This window comes from Malaclemys terrapin, chromosome 2, assembly GCF_027887155.1.
Source record: "Malaclemys terrapin pileata isolate rMalTer1 chromosome 2, rMalTer1.hap1, whole genome shotgun sequence".
NCBI classification, from domain to species: domain Eukaryota; kingdom Metazoa; phylum Chordata; order Testudines; family Emydidae; genus Malaclemys; species Malaclemys terrapin.
The window spans coordinates 273,404,081-273,425,513 of NC_071506.1; the positions used below are offsets into that span (position 1 = coordinate 273,404,081).

Genomic DNA, 21,433 nt, shown 5'->3' on the forward strand with positions numbered 1-21,433 from the left:
AGTTCCAATATGGCCATGGTGGTACATTAGTCATACAAGGACTGGGGGGCCACGGGAAAAGGTAACAGATTATGTGCATCTTCAAACTTTATGGTGTCTAGGTCTACATGAAGTCCTGGATTCCCTCTCAAATTCATAAAATTCATAAGAAGGGATTCTTGGGGAATAAATATGGAATCCTTCCCCACTGTGCTGAGACTCACAGGATGAGTATGAACATTTCACCTCTAAGGGAGGGGCTGCTGAAGGTGGAATGATAGGTTCTAATGTAAGTCTAGCAGTGAGTTCTACGGAGGAGCTCAGTTCTGAGAAAACACTGGGCATCCATACTGAGGACTGAATATTTAGCCCAACAGAAAGTAAAGGAGATTCCAGCTCCCCTAACAGTTGAATGTCCTTCAGTACCATATACTTTCCTGTAGCAAGATGCACTCAATCAATCACCACCCTTTATCTGCAGCTAATCTGCATGCAACAATTCTATTGATTGTAATGACTCAGTCATATGAAGGAGACTGGACACAACAGTTCTCACTGGTAGATTACATGGCTTAATTGTCACTGCTCCTTAAAGATTCTATGTTTGGATGTTGGCATGAGCATCAGTGCTTGAAAGGCACTGCTACTTCGGCTTTACTGCACATTGAGGTAGAAGTGCTGGAGAACTGAGGCAGGAACTCAGGGGAAGCCCTTAAAGTGCAGAGATATTGAGACTCGGAGACTGGACTATTTCTAACCCCCTTCATACAGTACCAGTCTCACTAATATAGCCCTCTTGTCAATTGCAAGTTAAGGGACAGATTCACCAATACAGAATCATAGAAATATAGGGCTGGAAGGGACTTCAAGAGGTCATCAAACCCATTTCCCCATGCTGAGGCAGGATAAAATATATCAAGACTATCCCTGACATGTGTTTGTCTAACCCAGTGGTCCCCAAACTTTTCAGGGTCACGTCATCCCAGGGAGCTGGGGCTAGCAGCAGGGCCACGGCTCGGGGGGGAGGGGTGAGGAGGAAAACGAATAGGGGTAAGGGGGCTGAAGCTAGAGCTGGGAGTGGGTCTGGGGCCAAGGCCAGGAACAGAGCCATGGCCGGGGGCCAAGGCTGGGGGCGGGGCTGGGAGCCAGGGCATGGCTAGGGGTCAGGTGGGACTAGTTGGTGCTCCTTCCCCACCCCCCTGAGGGGGCTAGCCCAGGCCCCATTGCACCCTCTGAACATTCCTCTGCACCCTCCAAGGGGGCATGCCCCAAAGTTGGGGAACCTCTGATCTAACCTGTTCTTATAAGTTTCCAAGGATGGGGATTCCACAACCTTCTCAAGAAACCTACTGCACTGCTTAACTATCCTTATAGTTAGAAAGCTTTTCATAATATCTAACCTGAATTTCTATTGTTGAAAACTAATCCGATTAATTCTTGTCCTACGCTCAGTGGACATGGAGAACAATTGATCACCATCCTCACTGTAAAATCTTTTACATATTTGAAGACTGCTAGCACACATACCCCCTCAGCCTTCTCTTCTCTAGACAAAACATAAGAACATAAGAAGGGCCCTACTGGGTTAGACCAAAGGTCCATCTAGCCCAGTATCTTGTCTTCCGATAGTGGCCAGTGCTAGGTGCCCCACAGGGAATGAAAGAACAGGTAATCATCAAGTGATCCATCCCCTGTCGCTCATTCCCAGGCTTCTGGCAAACAGAGGCTAGGGACACCATTCCTGCCCATCCTGGTTAACAACCATTGATACCCAATTCTTTCGATCTTTCCTCATAGATCATGTTTTCCAAACCTATCATCATTTTTGTTGCTCTCCTCTGGACCCTCTCCAATTTGTTTACATCTTACTTAAAGTGTGGTGTACAAAACCAGACACAGTACTCCAACTGAGGCCTCACCAGTGCCAAGAAGAGTGGGACAATTACCTTCCATGTCTTACATACAATATACTTGTTAATACATCGCCGAATGACATTTGACTTTTTTGGAACAGCATCACACTGTTGGCTTATATTCAATTGTGATCTACTGTAATCCCCCAGCTACTTTTCTTCAGTACTGCTGGTTAGCCAGTTATTTCCCATTTTGTATTTGTTCATTTTTTTCTTCCTAAGTGTCATACTTTTCACTTAACTTTATTGACTTTCATCTTACTGATTTCATACCAATTCTCCAATTTACTATGATCATTTTGAATTCTAATTCTGTCATCTGAAGTACTCTCCACTTCAATATCCAAGTTGTTAATGAAAATATTTAATAGTACTGGACCTAGAACAGACTTTGGTTGCTTTGCACTGCTCTAGCCCCCAAAATTGTGCTACTCTGCCGCCCCAAAATTACAATTTATTTTAAGATAACATAAAATGACCAAGTTTAACATACAGTAGGAGGGAAGCAGTGGAGGGAGGACAAGGAGCTGAAAAGGTAGAACAGCAGCTTAGGAAGTCTCTAACTCCCACTCCCTGGAAAGGGAATTGAACTGCCATGGGATCTAGTGCATGGTTTCAGGCAGTTCCACCCCTATCCACAGCAGTGTGTACAGTGTGAGAGATCCAACTCAGCACTGTCTACCAAAGGCCAGCCAAGACCCCCCAGAACTCCAGACTAAAGAGCCAGGAGATGACCTTGCCCCATCCGGAGGTGAAGACACTCTAAGAGGATCCTTTTTTGTTTGTTTATGCTGGCCAATGTTCACAGCACTGCAGCACTTGTCTCTGGACTCAACCTTAGCATGCCACCTGGCTGGGAAGATGCCACGGAGGGAGCTGTGGTTTGAGAAGAGTAGCGAGTGCTGGGAGGTGGGAAATTTGTTGATGTGTTAGTACTTATAAGTTAACCCTAAGGCTTTCCTTTCCCAGATGCCATTTTCCTGCCCTGAATAAAGACCTCCTTTGTAATTTCTGGGTGTGTCATTTCTTTGCTCTGCTTTGTGTAGATGTGCTTTATTCTGCCATTATGTAGTGGATTTTATACTCCTTTGCCATTAGCAGCATTAGTCGTTTTTCGAAAAGACAGCACCCCTTGTGCCCTGGGCACAGTGAAGAGTCACCTTGGGTGGAGGCACCAGACATCACAATAAAGAGCCCAGGACCAGCCCATGCAAGGAGAAGAGAGAAGCCACTCTAAGTAGTAAGCATCCCCAGGGAGGCTTGAGCCACACCTCAGGGGAGGGGCAACACTATGAATCACAAATGTGTATCCTACAATGAAATATAAATTATGTCCAACACAACAAAGTTAATGTTTGTAAAGGAACATTTAAAAATTAAAAGAAAAAAATGAGGGCTAGGTCGGTAGTTTCTGTTTCATGTTATTCCTCTTGTGTATTTTGAAATTCCTCTTTGTAGCCAAAGCTTTTACACATCCATTGCATGAAAAAGATCTCTCTCCTGTGTGAATTCATTAGTATTTTTAGAGATTGCCTTCTGATTGAGACTCTTCCTATATTCCATGCTTGTAAATGACTTGGTTCCTGTGTGGATTTTTCCAGTGGGTTTTGAGAATTCCCTTACCATTAAAGTTTTCCCTACATCTGGTACATATAAATAATTTTTCTCCTGACTGAATTCTTTGGTGTGTTTTGAGAGATCCCATCTCAGTAAATCTTTCACATTCAGTGCATGCAAATGGCATCCCTCCTGGGTGGATTCTTTTGTGTATTTTAATCTCTCCTTTACAAGTACAGTTTTCTCCACACACAGTGCTTATTGATAGTTCCTTCTGCGTCTAAATTTCCTGGTTATTTGGAGATTTCACTCACTGGTGAAACTTTCCCCAGATTCAGTACATGCAGATGATTTTTCTCATGTTGTTTCTCTCATGTATTTTGAGATAGCTTTCCCTTGATGCATCTACATTTTTTCTTTCCTCTGAAGATGCTTTGTTGTGTTTTCAGATATCTGTTCTATTCATCCATATTTTCAGCACTAATTGTAGTCAAGAAACACATATGGAATAAAGAGATATACAACTTATTTATAAGGAAAACACACATTTTAGCTGAATATTTAGTTCAGCTGAAACTGTTCACAGTCCATATCAAAAGACATAAATCTGTAGACTTCTTAAATGTACAGCAAACTATGTATATAACTGCTTTGTACACTGTACAAGGCCGAACTTCTGTAAATTATGTCAGAGAATGAGCTAATGTGCATTTCAGTTACTATGGTATCATACTGGGAAACACAGATGACTATTGTTTCCAATAATGGGTTGATGGGGAAAAAAAAGAAAGGAATTGTAGCACCAAGAGCAGAAATCATCCCTGGACCTTTGCAAACCACTCTGGCATTTCAAAGACTAACATTGCGCTGTGGTACTAATTCATCTGTATTTTCAATATATTTTGCAGTGCAGAAGTCAAAAGATATATAAAATCTACCATCTTAAAAGGAAACAAGAGGACAACATACCTGAATCATTAATAAACTCATCAAAGGAGCCCCATTTTTTGTCATCCAAATAAATAGTTCCATTGGTGGAGTTAAAATTCCTGACACACTTATGTCTCAAATTGCCTTTAAAGAGCTGGAGGCCTATGAGGGCAAAGACACTCAAGCAGAAAGCAGTCAGGATCATCACATCAGCAAGTTTCTTAATAGACTGAATAAGTGTACCTACGATGACCTTCAGTCCTAGAGAGATAAAATTCAGCAGTATAAGGACTAAAAAACTGAAACACATGTATCATTCTTTTTGAGAGTCAAAACAACATACAGCAGCCACAAGTTCATAGTTACTTGGCCAGTGTTCATGTGTCTTTTCAATACAAACATAGTCCAGATGAAACAAAAGTAATGAAAGTAAGAAAAGATGTTTTTCATCTAGTCTAAGCAATTGACCCTAACACTTTTGTAGGGAGTATGGAGTGTGTGGAGGGGGAAAGGCTCCTTTTGTCCTTCCTGCACGAATTGTTCCCTCATCCATGCAAGGACCAGGGAGAATCTCACTTTCATAATCTAGAAAAGGGAATAAATATCCTGCTAATTAAATCTGCAATGATGCTACCTTGGGAGGACTTGTAAAACACTAGACGCATACAGAAAAATAATACAAGGGGACCAGAAAGAGACCAATGGACCAGATCCATCAATCATATTCAATTTGATTATAGCTGTTAACCAGCGAATGCCTAATTTATTTGCCTGATTAAGGAATGAGTAAAAACTGAACAGGATTTGACCCAATAATAATAAATATTAATTATAAAGCAGAAGTCTGCTGAGTCTTTAAGGACATTGCACAGTTAAAACAATGATAAACAAGAACAATCAGAACAGCCTTCTGTATAACAGATATTATAAAAATCAAGCAAAATGCTTAAAGACATGAACAATCAAAATAAATAAAATGGCAGATTGTTTCCAGTGCTTAAATTATTCTGACTGGGACAACAATCCTGAGACGCCACCCACATCCACAAATTCAGTTGTTTCTGTAACACAAAGTCACTCAGATAAGAAAAGACAAAAGACCTGCAAAACCAAAGAAATGGTTGGAGGAGAGAATCCAGTTGGCAGAAAATATTCAAAAATCTGGGCTTCTTACCTGGGAGTATTGAAATAGTTTTTAAAGCTCTCAGAACCCTGAATGTACGAAGGACCGAAACATTGCCTATATTACTAAACTCCCCTGCATATCTGTAAAATCAAGACATGACAAAATATGCTACTGAATTGAATGAACCGTGGAAATATTTTATACAACTTTTCTTAATTGCTAACCCTTCTGAGCATACAATATCTTGAGCATTAACAAACCAAATGTCAAGGGCTCATCCTGAATATTATGTATCAAGGATCAATTTCCTGATTACTTCAAATAGCACATACTTATAAATTAGGGCTTGGTTATGAATGATGCCAACATCCCACAATACCATCAACTTCTAAATTTAGCCAAAAACAGCAACAGAGAAATTATTAAAAATATTTATTAAAAATATTTTGGCCAGAGGAAGGAGAAAATAATTGCTTTTGATCAAATTCCCAAGTAATACTTCAAAGTTTGCTTCCTCCCTAGGTCACAATAAATCTATCAATTCCTCCTACATCATGGTTCCTCCCTGGAAAAAAATCCCTCCGTTCTCCTCACTATAAGAAAATGAATCAATTCCACCCTGTAATAGTCTCTTCTATTCCCAGAGTACAGCTCAAACAGTCCAATCCACAAAACAAATCTTACACACACACACACACACACACACACACACACACACACACACAGTCCCTAGTACCTCTCAGTTACTGCCTTTGGGTCTTCTTTCTTAGAAGGAAGGTAATATGGATGGTGAGTGATCAGCTGTTGTGCCCTGCACAGGATGTGTCATGTTTGTCTTTCTTCCACAGGACAGAAGCGACTTTGTCTGTACAAAGTGCAAGCTGGTCTCCATATTGGAAGAGAAGGTTCAAGGTCTGGAGAAACAAGTATCAATCCTGCGTTGCATAAGAGAAAATGAAGATTTCCTGGACGGACGTCAGGATATGCTTCTATGGGCACAACATTCTGAAGAATCAGAGCAGGCTGCACAGTGGGGACAGAAGGACGGTGAAGAAATTTGGAAGCATGTGACCTCCAGAAGAAGAAAGAGGAGTGTCCATGTACCAGCAATGCAGATACAGGTGAGCAACCGTTTTCGTGTTCTCTCCACAGGTACTAATACGGAGAGTGGACTAGATGACACATCTGAGGGAAGGGAGACTCCACCGATTGGAAGGCATGAGATGCACTGTCCTAGGGATGGGAGATATCCAACCACCGCTCCCAAGAAAAGGAGGTGGGTGGTGGTGGTCGGGGACTCTCTCCTCAGGGGGACTGAGTCATCTATCTGCTGTCCCAACTGGGAAAACTGAGAAGTGTGCTGCTTGCCAGGAGCTAGGATTCACGATGTGATGGAGAGACTGCCAAGACTCATCAAGCCCTTGGATTGCTACCCCTTCCTGCTTCTCCACGTGGGCACCGATGATACTGCCAAGAATGACCTTGAGCAGATCACTGCAGACTACACGGCTCTGGGAAGAAAAATAAAGGAGTTTGAGGTGCAAGTGGTGTTCTCGTCCATCCTCCCTGTGGAGGAAAAGGCCCGGGTAGAGATCTCAAATCATGGAAGTCAATGAATGGCTACACAGGTGGTGTTGGAGAGAAGGCTTTGGATTCTTTGACCATGGGATGGTATTCCAAAAAGAGGGCATGCTAGGCAGAGACGGGCTCCACTTAATGAAGAGAGCGAAGAGCATCTTCGCAAGCAGGCTGGTTAACCTAGTGAGGAGGGCTTTAAACTAGGTTCACCGGGGGAAGGAGACCAAAGCCCTGAGGTAAGTGGGGAAGTGGAATGCGAGTTATCTTAAGTGCCTATACACAAATGCAAGAAGCCTGGGAAACAAGCAGGGAGAACTGGAAGTCCTGGCACAGTCAAGGAATTATGATGTGATTGGAATAACAGAGATCTGGTGGGATAAATCACATGACTGGAGTACTGTCATGGATGGATATAAACTGTTCAGGAAGGACAGGCAGGGCAGAAAAGGTGGAGGAGTTGCATTGTATGTAAGAGAGCAGTATGACTGCTCAGAGCTCCAGTATGAAACTGCAGAAAAACCTGAAAGCCTCTGGATTAAGTTTAGAAGTGTGAGTAACAAGGGTGATATGGTGGGAGTCTGCTATAGACCACCAGACCAGGGGAATGAGGTAGACAAGGCTTTCTTCTGGCAATTAACAGAAGTTACTAGATCACAGGCCCTGGTTCTCATGGGGGACTTCAATCACCCTGATATCTGCTGGAAAAGCAATACAGCAGTGCAGACAATCCAGGAAGTTTTTGGAAAGTGTAGGAGACAATTCCTGGTGCAAGTGCAGGAGGAACCAACTACGGGCAGAGCTCTTCTTGACCTACTGCTCACAAACAGGGAAGAATTAGTAGGGGAAGCAAAAGTGGATGGGAACCTGGGATGGTCGAGCTCAGTATCCTGACACAAGGAAGAAAGGAGAGCAGCAGAATTCGGACCCTGGACTTCAGAAAAGCAGACTTTGACTCCCTCAGGAAACTGATGGGCAGGATCCCCTGGGAGAATAACATGAGGGGAAAAGGAGTCCAGGAGAGCTGGCTGTATTTTAAAGAATCCTAATTGAGGTTGCAGAAACAAACCATCCCGATGTGTAGAAAGAATAGTAAATATGGCAGGTCATCAGCTTGACGTAACAGTGAAATCCTTGCTGATCTTAAACACTAAAAAGAAGCTTACAAGAAGTGGAAGATTGGACAAATGACCAGGGAGGAGTATAAAAATATTGCTTAGGCATGCAGGAGTGAAATCAGGAAGGCCAAATCACACTTGGAGTTGCAGCTAGCAAGAGATGTTAAGAGTAACAAGAAGGGTTTCTTCAGGTATGTTAGCAACAAGAAGAAAGTCAAGGAAAGTGTGGGCCTCTTACTGAATGAGGGAGGCAATCTAGTGATAGAGGATGTGGAAAAAGCTAATGTACTCAATGCTTTTTTTGCCTCTGACTTCACGAACAAGGTCAGCTCCCAGACTACTGCACTGGGCAGCACAGCATGGGGAGGAGGTGACCAGCCCTCTGTGGAGAAAGAAGTGGTTCAGAACTATTTAGAAAAGCTGGATGAGTACAAGTCCATGGGGCTGCATGCGCTGCATCCGAGGGTGCTAAAGGAGTTAGCGGATGTGATTGCAGAGCCATTGGCCATTATTGTTGAAAACTCATGGCAATCGGGGGAGGTCCCAGATGACTGGAAAAAGGCTAATGTAGTGCCCATCTTTAAAAAAGGGAAGGAGGAGGATCTGGGGAACTACAGGCCAGTCCCTGGAAAAATCATGGAGCAGGTCCTCAAGGGATCAATTCTGATGCACTTAGAGGAGAGGAAGGTGATCAGGAACAGTCATGCCTGACTAACCTAATTGCCTTCTATGACAAGATAACTGGCTCTGTGGATGAGGGGAAAGCAGTGGACATGTTATTCCATGACTTTAGCAAAGCTTTTGATACAGTCTCCAACAGTATTCTTGCTGGCAAGTTAAAGAAGTATGGGCTGGATGAATGGACTATAAGGTGGATAGAAAGCTGGCTAGATCGTCGGGCTCAATGGGTAGTGATCAATGGCTCCATCTCTAGTTGGCAGCAGGTATCAAGCGGAGTGCTCTAAGGGTTGGTCCTGGGGCTGGTTTTGTTCAATATCTTCATTAATGATCTGGAGGATGGCGTGGACTGCACCCTCAGCAAGTTTGCCGATGACACTAAACTGGGAGGAGTGGTAGATACACTGGAGGGTAGGGATAGCATACAGAGAGACCTGGACAAATTAGAGGATTGGGCCAAAAGAAATCTGATGAGGTTCAACAAGGACAAGTGCAGAGTCCTGCACTTAGGATGGAAGAATCCCATGCACTGCTACAGACTAGGGACCGAGTGGCTGGGCAGCAGTTCTGCAGAAAAGGACCTAGGGATTACAGTGGATGAGAAGCTGGAAATGAGTCAACAGTGTTCCCCTTGTTGCCAAGAAGGCTAACGACATTTTTGGGCTGTATAAGTAGGGGCATTGCCAGCAGATCAAGGGACGTGATCATTCCCCTCTATTCGGCATTGGTGAGGCCTCATCTGGGGTACTGTGTCCAGTTTTGGACCCCACACTACAAGAAGGATGTGGAAAAATTGGAAAGAGTCCAGTGGAGGGCAACAAAAATGATTAGGGGTCTAGAGCACACGACTTATGAGGCGAGGCTGAGGGAACTGGGATTGTTTAGTCTGCAGAAGAGAAGAATGCGGGGGGGATTTGATAGCTGCTTTCAGCTATCTGAAAGAGGGTTCCAAAGAGGATGGATTTAGACCAGGGGTCGGCAACCTGCGGCACGCGTGCCAAAGGCGGCACATGAGCGGATTTTTACTGGCACGCTGCTGCCAGCCGGGGTCCAGGCTGCCGGCCCCTCTCAGAGCGCTGCCAGCCTGAGTGAACGGAACCCCAGGCCGGCCGCGATCTGAGCAGGGCCAGCGGTCGGCACCCTGGCTGGCAGGAGCCAGTGGACAGAACCCCCGACCGGCGGCGGGCTGAGCGGGGTGGCGGACAGAACCCCAGACCGGCAGCGCTCATCTGCTGCCAGTCTGGTGTTCCGCTGGCTCCTGCCAGCCGGAGTCCCGGCCACTGGCCCCACTCAGCCCATTGCCGGCCTGGGTGAACGGAACCCCAGGCTGGCAGTGGGCTGAGTGGGGCCGGCGGACGGGACCCCGGCTGGCAGGAATTGGCAGAACCCCAGACTGGCAGCGGGTGAGCCGCCACCCCTCTGATGGTCTGGGGTTCCAGTCACCCAGCCCCCTGCCAGCCGGAGTCCTGGCCGCTGGCCCCGCTCAGCCCGCTGCCAGCCTGGGGTTCTATCTGGGGCCCCCTGTAAATGTAAAATTTATTACTGGCACACAAAAGCTTAAATTAATGAAGACTTGGCACGCCACTTCTCAAAGGTTGCCGACCCCTGATCTAGACTGTTCTCAGTGGTACCAGATGACAGAACAAGGAGTAACGGTTTCAAGTTGCAGTGGAGGAGGTTTAGGTTGGATATTAGGAAAACTTTTTCACTGGGAGGGTGGTGAAGCACTGGAATGGGTTACCTAAGGAGGTAGTGGAATCTCCTTCCTTAGAGGTTTTTAAGGTCAGGCTTGAAGAAGCCCTGGCTGGGATAATTTAGGGGATTGGTCCTGCTTTGAGCAGGGGGTTGGACTAGATGACCTCTTGAGGTCCCTTCCAACCCCGATATTCTATGATTCTCAGCCCTGCCTATTGCTACCTCTGCTTCTCACCTCTCTTTCTCTGTCTGACACACACACACACCCACACACACGTACGTGTTCACCTATCCACCCACACACCTGTTGTTCTTTCAATGAAGTGGGAGGTAGAGTTGGAGACTTTACAATGAGTCACGTCTTCACTGGCAGAGACTGCTAGAACAGTAAAAAGAGGAAGCTCTCTAGCGAAGCTCTGTGACTGTAACAGGCTGGAAGAACCAACAGGAGGTGAAATAGGCTGCTATAGAGACAAGCCCTGAATGGCAGCTTAGACAGTAAGAGCCCAAAGAGAACTGTCAGAATCACGGGAGAAGGGAGACACTGGGGAGCTAGTCAATCAGCAAGGTCCAGGAACAGAGTTGGTATCTGCCTCTGGACCAGAGAGGTTTACATTTTGAGCCTGGGAAGGATGCAGAAAGATAAAGAGTGTGCTGACAGAGACACCCTGAAGAGGAAGTAAGTATCTAAGACATTAGCTCTCCATTAGCTCTCCAGAAATAGCAGAACACGAGACTGTACTCCAGAGTGGATGGGAGTGGAGCAGCAAAGTCTGGAAAGCAAGAGGGGCTGATGACAAATTAGAGACGGTGAGAAAGATCATCCTCTGATGAGGAAAACTGAAGCCTGGAATTCTGTATTTTAATTTAATGGTGATTAATGAATAAAGTCCTTCCTTGAACAAGTAGTTATTGAAGGTGAAGTCTGACTCGGGACTGACTTACATAGCCAACAGGGGAAACTGTGGCATGACCCAGGGCCTTGGCTGGTGACACTTCCCTGAGAATGGTTGTCAATAGTGTCCTGGGAATTAGTAAAAGGGACCTATGGATTTAATGGAACTATAAAGTCCTGAGGCTGTCTCCGTGTGTGGTAGGAAGTTCCTCAACTCACCTCTGCTGACTGAGCTGCGGTCAGTGTGTTGTCACTGGGAGCACAGTGAATGAGAAGCTGTCTGTGCAGACAGCTCAGAGGAACTCTGCAGGGAGTAGCTCTTGTCACTGTTGGTATGGAGTATACTTCATACTATCTACAGTGAAATAACTGGAAATATTATGGATGATAGTATTGTCTGGTTATTGCCTTATTGTGACAAAATGAAATGAAGATGCAAGGGACTGAATGGCCCACTTTCTTTGGAACTCTCATCACTCAGGCAAGTTGGGAGTAATCAAACCCTGGAGTAACAATTTATGCCTCCCCCCTTGTTACTTATGCTGTAAAAGAAAGTGACAGAAAAATTTGACATCCCATATGGGTCTTGAACTCCTGTGGATTGCAGACCTTCTTGGCAAGCTGTGTGATAGGAGGAGCCTGTAATACAGTGGCTTAATTAATTTGATTGTATTGCTTTCTAATTGCAGAAAGTTCAAGCTCACACTGTTTTTGGTGATGCTGATCCCAGATTTAATCCACTGACTACCCTGATGTCTGCACATATGTGGCACACAGATACTTCATGACAGTATAGATATTACATCTCACTTCCTGTCAGGTCAGACCCTTTTCCTATTTCACAAATAGGGGCCACTGATGGCTAAATGATGGCATTGAATATTTCATATATGTTTCTATCTCTATCCTCTGTACAATCCCCTTACCCTCTTTTTGTGGGATTGGCATGCTGTTGATATCCCGTATACCATAAAACAAAGGTAATACAAGAGCACTAGATACAGTTATCACTCCTTACAATGTTGTGTCTTAAGGGCACAGTACAAAACCTTAGCGAAAAGTTCTAGAGAAAATAAACACAAGCAAAAATAATTTAAACTTCATAATAGCCTTTTAAAATATACCATGTTCTTACTTACGCCATAGCAATGACACTGATATCAAACCAATTCCACGGATCTCGAAGGAAAGTGAATTCATTCAGACAGAATCCTCTTGCCAATATTTTTATCAATACTTCAAAAGTGTAAATGCCAGTGAAAGTGTACCTGGGGAGTAAAGTGTCCAAGAAATGTGAGAACATTAGCAATTAGTGGAGAAGGGTAGGTGGCACATGCAGTTTACTCACTTTGAGCTATCTCTTTGCCCAAGTGCCCCCAAATGAAGTTAATGGACCCAGTGCCCCCAAATGAAGTTAATGGAAAGGCTCCCATTGATTTCAATGGGTACTGGATCAGGACTTAACTCCTACAGGCAACTTGAAATATTAGCTACCAGCAGTCTGCATGTGGCTATCAATATCTGTGTTTGCGGTATACTTACTTACGTGTGACCATTTTTTGTTTGCTACAATTTTAAAGTGACTCAGGTTGGGCATCCCTAATTTGAGCCACCCCAAATCACTGTCCACTTTTAGTTTTTTTGACAATAATCCATATCTTCACTGGTTCAAGATGCCAAAGTGGCTGCTCAGTGCATTTTATGTTGTTCACTTTGTGCATCTGGTAGCACTTTCTTTAAAGAATGTTGAAAAAAAGCTCACAGAAATACAAATTTACAGGACTTTAATTTTAAAGGCAGCATTTTCTTTAAAATGGAAACTAGCAGTAAAAGCTCTCCTGGCTTTTCTGAGTGCACTTATTTCAGCAAGATTGAGATCTCCTTAGATAATTTTAAAGGTATTTGGTATATAGAAAATATCTTCAGGAATTATTTGACAGCAATGTAGCCCTTTTTACTGGGGAGGGGGAAACATTTGAATTACCATAGCATATATTACTTTGTCTAAATTCTGACCCCCTTGCAGATAAACATATTGATGTACACTGGTTTTCAAATGGGGATATATATTAAAATCACAAAGTTTTATTCAGATATTACAGTTAGCAAAGTGGATGATCTGGTAGAGTGAAGTTACTAATTTAGATGCTGATCCTGCATCGTGTTCCACAAAGGCAGAACCCTGCACCCACAGGGAGATGCACTGATGTTAATGGGATTCATGCAAGCACAGAGCGCCAACCGCATAGAGCCAGGGCTGCCCAAAGAGGGGCAAAAGGGCTAGTTTGACACAAGCCCTCTGTTTGAGAGGGTACCCAAACTGACTGGTGCTCCAAACTTGAGTGAATGGCATTGTGACCTTGCATGCCAGGTTGCAATGCCCAGAGGGAGAGGAGACACTGCTGCAGGGTGACTGCAGGGAAGGCTCACTCTCCAACACTCCTCTCCCCCCCCCCCCGGCCCATGTCCCAGGGCCTCACCTCAGTGGTATTTGTTTAGAAGGATTGGGGGGGGGTGGGGAAGCTCAGTTTCAGATTTTGTCCCAGGCCCCTGAAAACATGTGTTCCTGCACAGAGCTCATTGGAGTACTCAGTATTGTCAACACAGCGTGTTTGAAAATCATGAGTCAGGCCCCAACAAGTCATGCGATTGGCTTAAAACAAATGTTTAAAGTAATAGGTTCTTTGCCATGTATGTTGGGGTTGTTAGGGTTCACGTTTTCAAACTTTGAAACTGGGAGGGATAGAAGTTTACACTTTTCTTTAAATGAAGTTTGAGATTCTCAGGTTTTCACATGACATCAGGAGTTGAGGCTTTAAGAAAAAAAACACTAAATATTTTGATATTTGTGATAAAATTGCGAGATCTGGCCAATGCTGAAGAAAAGGCCCCTTATTAACAAAGTTCCCCAGGCAAGAAGCATCTGACAGATTATTTTATTAAAGCAAATAGTGCACAAATCAACATTACAGAAACGAATTCAGTAAGGATTTCAAGATCTTATCCTCTCTTAGTCAACAATGACATTGACTGGAGACTTGCCTCAGTAAAAAAATGTGTAAAAATTAAGGAAGGACTTTAGGATTTAGAACAATTAAATGTGGACAAAAGATAATGAAAATAACTTAGCACTTTTTTGGCACTAAATGGCTGATTCTGCTTTCATTTACCCCACTGAAAATCCAGAGCGACTCCAAAGAGTTACTCTGGATTTATAGTACAGCAAATGAAAGCAGAAGATGGCCCTATATACACAAAGCAGTAATCCTGAAATTCTTACACAAGCAAAATTCCTAATGACACCAACATGACATTATCTTGTGTGAGGACTACAAAATTAGACCAATTAAATAATTAACTAGAACTAGAGAATTAGGGAAAATAAATTCCTACAGAAATACTTACTCGACATACTTGTTCCATGAAGAAGGTAAAGATGACTTAGAATTAGACTTCCTAGGAATCTCAAATTTAGCCATGAAGACACAATTGGTTAAAATAGTGCACATAATAAAAACAGTGAACAATGTAAGTAACAGGAGTTAAGGTAAAGAACATTACAGTGTTAACAAAACATTCCACTAATACAAAAAATGTTTAAATCATGATGATTTTCAACAGAATCACCCTCCTTGCACTGTTGCAGAGCCATGTGCACCACCTCTTAACTGAGGCCTGTTTACTGCAGCAAGAGTGAGCTTAAGATCACACACACCTCTGCAAGATATGCAGGACACCCTTGCAGGGCTCTGCGTGACTGGTGGTACTTAGATCTCCACAGTGGCTGGATCAAGACCCTTGGGTCTGATTCACCACTGTGATATTCCAGTTTTACTCCAGCATAACTTTGCAGCATAAAACTGGTGAAACACCCCAGTGAACCAAGCCCATTGACTTTAATGGCATTAATCACAGGTGTAAGTGAGATCAGAATTAGGCCCTCTATTACCTGGTTTCCATCCTTCCTCCCTGTAGGTGGATCCCTGTACACTTCCTGTTTCAGATACCAATAACAGTCATTTCTAAAATAATTCACAATTATCTGAAACGGGTGCACTATTGCTTTTAGAAACAGACTAGATCCAGGATATGTTCTACATATGACACAGTCAGTATTACACCAATATTATTTCATACCCATTATAAAAAAAACTAGAATAAGTAAAACCAACTGAAAGGATATGAATGTACCAAAATTTTAATCACTGCTCTTCTGATTGGATTAAAAGGGCTAAGTATACACAAGGCACGTGTGGCAGTAAATCGGAAGATTGTTTTCCTTTTGTTCAGTACCATAAATGTCTTTAAGAAAAAAAAACAGAGATAATTTTAATTAATTAAACTTCTCCAGAAAGTGAACTGTGGACACTGAGGGTTTGTATTCTTGGCAGAACTGCAAATAATTATGTGTAAAAATTTGATGGTTGACTTTCTGTTTGTTTGTTTATACTGAAAGATTCCTCATAATTCTTGTTTGTTACCTTTTTTGATTCGTTATATATTTGTACCACACATTTTTAAAGTTTCAGTAAAGAATATTGTATACTCTGGAGAGCACTTTTCATGTCCCTTTTTAAAGGTAAATTTAGGCAATTAACTACTGAATTGGAATTTCTCACTATGAAACTTCTATGCACATTTTGTGGGATCAGGGCTAAAGGAAGAAGTCATTTTACTCATGGCAGCATTCTCATTAAAGTAAATGAGATTATTCATGTAAGTCAAGTTTATATATGTATAAAATCTGAGAGCATTTGCAGGATCAGGGTCTTTATTTGCTGAACCACTGACTCAGCATTCACTAATATTGACCAGAACTGGTCAGGAATTTTTCAACAAAACAATTTTTTCATTGAAAAATGTGGATTTGTCAAACCTGAAACTTTTCCCAGGCAAAGAGTGGTTTCAACAAAACTTTAATTAGGAAAGTGTCTCCGGTCCAGGGTGGAATTTCCCCCTCCTCCTCTCTAGCTTTGAGTAGAATGTCCTAACAATGTGTCTACAGTTAGCTTGTCTCCCTTGCTCACTCCCTCCTGTTGGAGCTGTTCCACTTTGTAGAAATAATTAAATAGTAGTTGGGCTAGAGGGAGGCTGACTTTATTGCCCAATGGTCACGGCACCCACCTGGAATGCATGAGACGTGGACACAAGTCTCGGTGCCAATGATATTTAATTATTTAAACAAAGAGAATTAGAGCAAGCCATCCTAGTATAGCCAATAGCCTGGGGGTTAGGGAACTCATCCTAGCCAATCGCCCGGGATATGAGAGATCTGGGTTCATGTTTTAAAAGCTAAAATATATTCTAAAAATCATTTTGTACTTGGAAGAACTGGTGGTTTGAAAAAAAAAATGTTTACTTACAGGCAGTACACCGCTACCTCGATATAACACGACCCGATATATAACACAAATTCGGGTATAACGCAGTAAAGCAGTGCTCTGGGGGGGGGGGGGGCGGGGCTGCGCACTCCGGTGGATCAAAGCAAGTTTGATATAACGCGGTTTCATCTATAACATGGTAAGATTTTTTGGCTCCCGAGGACAGCGTTATATCGAGGTAGAGGTGTATTTCCTTATTAAAATTTGTAACATAGGGAAAGAGACTGTATTAAGTGGTTCTGATTATTAGCAGCCTATAGAGTGAGAAGCAGCATGTAATGTAGTGGCTTTGATTCAGCCTACGTATAGGTCTAGTAGGCTTGAAGATACTTTAGATAAAAACCAATAACTCCATTTTCAGTCATCATGCAGCAACAGATTTTTATATTCTCTGTCCTATGTTATATTCAGTGTGAGTGACATTCATCTTTGTGTAGAGGGCTAACATATACCTCTTAAGTCCCACTTAAGCCCTATTTGGAGGGCTTAAGCAGGATGTAATTCAGGAGTAGGCAAACTACGGCCCGCGGGCCACATCCAGCCCATCAGACCTTTTAATCCAGCCCTCAGCTCCAGCTGGGGAGTGGGATCGGGGGCTTGCCCTGCTCCGCATAGCTCCCGGGAAGCAGCCGGCATGACCCCCCTCTGGCTCCTACGTAGTACACGGAGGCACGGCCAGGCAGCTCTGTGCCCTGTCCGCAGGCGCCACCTCCACAGCTCCCATTGGCCAGGAATGGCGCCTGCGGACAGGGCAGTGCGCAGAGCCGCCTGGGCGCACCTCCGCGTAGGAACCAGAGGGGGGACATGCTTCCGGGAGCTGCTTGAGATAAGCGCTGCCTGGAGCCTGCACGCCTGACCATCCCCCGTCCCCCCGTGACCCAATCCCCTGCCCTGATCTCCCTCTCAACCCCTCAGTTCCAGCCTGGAACACCCTCCTATACCCCAAACCCTTCATCCCCACCCCAACCCCGGAGCCCAGACCTCCAGCCGGAGCCCTCACCCCCCTCCCCCGCACCCCAATCCTTCCCCCAGCCCGGAGCCCCCTCCCATACCCTGAACTCCTCATTTCTGGCCCCATCTCAGAGCCCGCATCCCCAGCCGGAACCCTCACCCCCTTCTGCACCCTTACCCCCAATTTCATGAGCATTCATGGCCCGCCACACAATTTCCATATCCCGATGTGGCCCTCAGCCCAAAACATTTGCCCACCCCTAATGTAAATGGTGCACATGCCTCATGCTGATGAATTTCATTCTCTATGATTAGTAGAGTTTAAAACGAAGGTTTTATTACATGATCACATAGTGATCAAAGTATGATGTCTTTTTTTTATTATAACTTGATTGAATACAACTGTCTTAATATATGATTCAAAGGAAGCACTGCCAAATTTAGCTCTCTGACTCCTAAACCAGAAAAGGCTCCCTATTGACAAATGATCAAGGCGGGATGAAATCAGATCCCTCGGCATAAGCTGTCTCTAACCTTGTGATCATTGTAATAAGGGTCAAGATCCTCCAGTGGTTTCCCAACAAGCTCATGAGGAGGATTCCCATAGAGAGTAGGCAGCTTTTGGAAAACCTGCAGGTCAAGTTGGGGACGAGGTTTCTCTTTAGGTTGGTTGTCTTTGTATTTCTTGTTGGCAGCAATTCGCTTCTCAATAGCAGCTAAAGATTCACGAGTGAACTGGCGGAAATGGTTAGAACACGGTAGTGAAAAGTCAGCCATCTTTTCATCCTTTTCCTCCTGCAGTAGATTTTACTCCTAGTAGTGGAAATAACTAAAAAGAAGAATCAAGATAAGTGACTACCAAAAAGGAAAGCTGTCAACGACAAACAACCTCATTTAGCTTTCCAATTGTCTTGTAAGTATTTCCACTTTTGTAGCAGTCAGCCTTAGAGAAAAATGGGGGGGGGGGATAAATTGCACTATATTCCTGATTGATAAGTTACAGGGTTTTATTTTTAGATTACATGTAACTGATAGGATTTAGATATATATTATAGATGAAATGGAGTAGTGGGTGACCAGCACTTCTTGACAGAATAATTTTCCAGAGATCTAGGGATGATCAACCATATCTATGAGCGCCTCCTAATATATTTTTCTTCCTTTAAACTCTCAACATGCCCTAGAGGCCTTGCATCTCAGCCACAGTCCTTCCAGCCAAGGAGGATTAAAACATTATTTTTCTTGAAATCTGTCAGTTACATTCTCCAGAATCTTTACTGATAAGCGCTGCAAAGAGCTTCCTGCTCGGATTAAAGACATAGCCTCCATAGTACTTGTAACTCTTACAACCTTGAGAAGTAACAGAAGAGGAAAAGAAAGGAAGTCTTACACATCTAACTTAAAAGTAACGGATACTTCTAAAATGTAAAATACATTACACCTAGAATTATCCAGTGATCTTAACATGGAAACATAGTAACTAAATTGAACAGCATTATTTACTGTTCACACTTACTCATTAGTATACCTATACATTTTGTGCAGTGTACTTATCATGCTAAGCACATGCAACATCAATAGTTAAAGCACATATTACAAAACAATTGAGAAAAACACACTGGTCAAGAATACTGAACACCCACAACTCCACAGAAATAGACAACCTCTCCACTCTGCTCAGACCCACAAAGAAACCCTGGATGAATATTTAGGCTTTGAAAGATGCCCTGAAGAGATGCAGCATAACAGTACACAGGAAACCAATAATTTTCTTCCAAGTGCTATAACTATGAAGGTTACCAATAACAACAACATCCGCTAACAATTAAGAGAGCATTTGAAACAATGCAGCATCTCCAATATCATTGTGCGGTAACTAGAGCAAGACCAAGTATCCAAAAATAACCAACCCCCCCCAAAATACCCCCTCCCAGATCAAATAACTTATCTTTTTTACAAAAGTCAAAGTTCCTATGTAAGAAAATCAATTTTAATCATTGCAAATACTGGCAAGCTAATAGGTTTATTTTCCAGCAGCAATGACCAGATAGGAATATGATGTTACAAACTAAAGAGCACACTCTATTACAATATGTAGTAAACAGACAATAACATTTTCAGTGTTATTAAACAATGACTGGATTGTTTCATGCCATTTTCTAGTTATAACCTACGTTCACCAAAAGTCAGACTCTCTAATGAAGGGAGAGCCAAGCAGTCCCACGTTTATGGTATGGAGAACTGAGTCACAGCTTGCTGGGTCCCACTACCTCACACGTGACAAATGCTATATGGAAATTTCCCACAAGTACTTATGCTGGAGTTGATTACAACCTGTAGGGTGATATTAATGTTCTGATGCAGGATCATAAAGCTGCTGGACAATGGCCTGAAGAACTGTAACTGCCAGATAACCCCCTGTTTTAGCCTTCGTCTACACTGTACAGAATGTCTCCAAACCCCACACATTTAAATTACATGGCTTTCTTTTATTTACAACAAATCACTTTGTAAATTATGCTATTGTTTGTTTCTTTCAAGTCATTGTTTCCTTTTCCCATGTAGCCTCTTGATGGTACCTGTGTCTGAGAGACGAAAATGCATAAGACCCACTCTGTGTATCCTGTTTTCCTATATTTATTGGACAAAGTTCAGTCCTGGCGTAAATAGATCCAACTCCTACTGAAGTTAATGGGAACTTAGGTCCACTTATGCCAATGGTGAATTCAGCCCATATTCCTATCCTGCATATTTGTCAATTCTACATTCTTTTCTTGTTTCTTCCTCTCCAATATTTCTACCAAAGAGTAGCAAATCTGCTTTTCTAAAAAGGAGATAACAGGTTCCTTCCTTGAAGCTCTATTGCCTGGCAGTTCCCTCTTGCTGTCCCCTCCCTCCAATCTGAGTCCACTTCCCCCAAATGGATGGACAGCAAGGGTCTGGCATTCTAAGAACTAACAGTCAGAGCCCAACTGCCAAACTCCAACTGCCTTAGAACCAGTTGATACCAGTGTTCTATCTCCATCTCCTGTAAAAGGGGCATACAAAGCAAAAATGTAAAGGCAACCTAAACTGTCAGCACAGAGTAGGGAGTGCTGAGAGAAAAGGGGTAGGCTCAAGAGGGAAAAGGGTATATTCAGCTTTTCTTCTTATGTCCAGCTGCCCTTGCAACATCAATTCTGGTTTTCCAGGCACTTAAAAAACAAAAAGAAAAAGAAAAACACTACGAGAGATAAAGATAGACCAGAAAGCATAGTAAAACTAGTTAAAACGTATGTAACACAAAATATTATACATACCCCGCCTTTATCAATACTGGTCATGTAAAACTGAAGGCATTTGAGGTATTTTTCTTATAAAAGCTAAAATTGAAAGCTCTTTAACTCACTGTGCCTCGGAGGCATGAACCAATATTGTTATGGCTTTTTGCTTAATTAGGTTATGCAAGCAAAGAGTCAACAAGCAAGATAAAAGTAATTCAATCTTCTATCCACAGAGCGCAACATTTTCAAAAGTGTTTAAGTGATTGCAGAGCCTAATTTCCATTTTCAAAAGTGAAGTGGGAAGAGCATCTGTACTACTGCTTGCTATAGCATTCTGCCTCACAGCAGTATGGGAATAATTACAGAGAGCTG

General features: G+C 43.1%; 1 protein-coding gene across 1 annotated transcript in view; it reads right to left on the bottom strand.

Annotated features, from left to right (window-relative positions):
- The window catches only part of LOC128833203 (sodium channel protein type 5 subunit alpha-like), a 101,347-nt gene extending 82,772 nt beyond the window's left edge, over nt 1-18,575 (bottom strand). The window contains exons 1-6 of the mRNA XM_054021227.1: nt 18,333-18,575; nt 15,650-15,768; nt 14,872-14,994; nt 12,606-12,734; nt 5,554-5,645; nt 4,419-4,640 (exon numbers count right to left, since the gene is read on the bottom strand). Of these exons, the coding sequence (XP_053877202.1) occupies nt 4,419-4,640; nt 5,554-5,645; nt 12,606-12,734; nt 14,872-14,994; nt 15,650-15,768; nt 18,333-18,575 (928 nt within the window). The remainder of the gene's footprint in view (nt 1-4,418; nt 4,641-5,553; nt 5,646-12,605; nt 12,735-14,871; nt 14,995-15,649; nt 15,769-18,332) is intronic.
- Nucleotides 18,576-21,433: the final 2,858 nt, after the last annotated feature.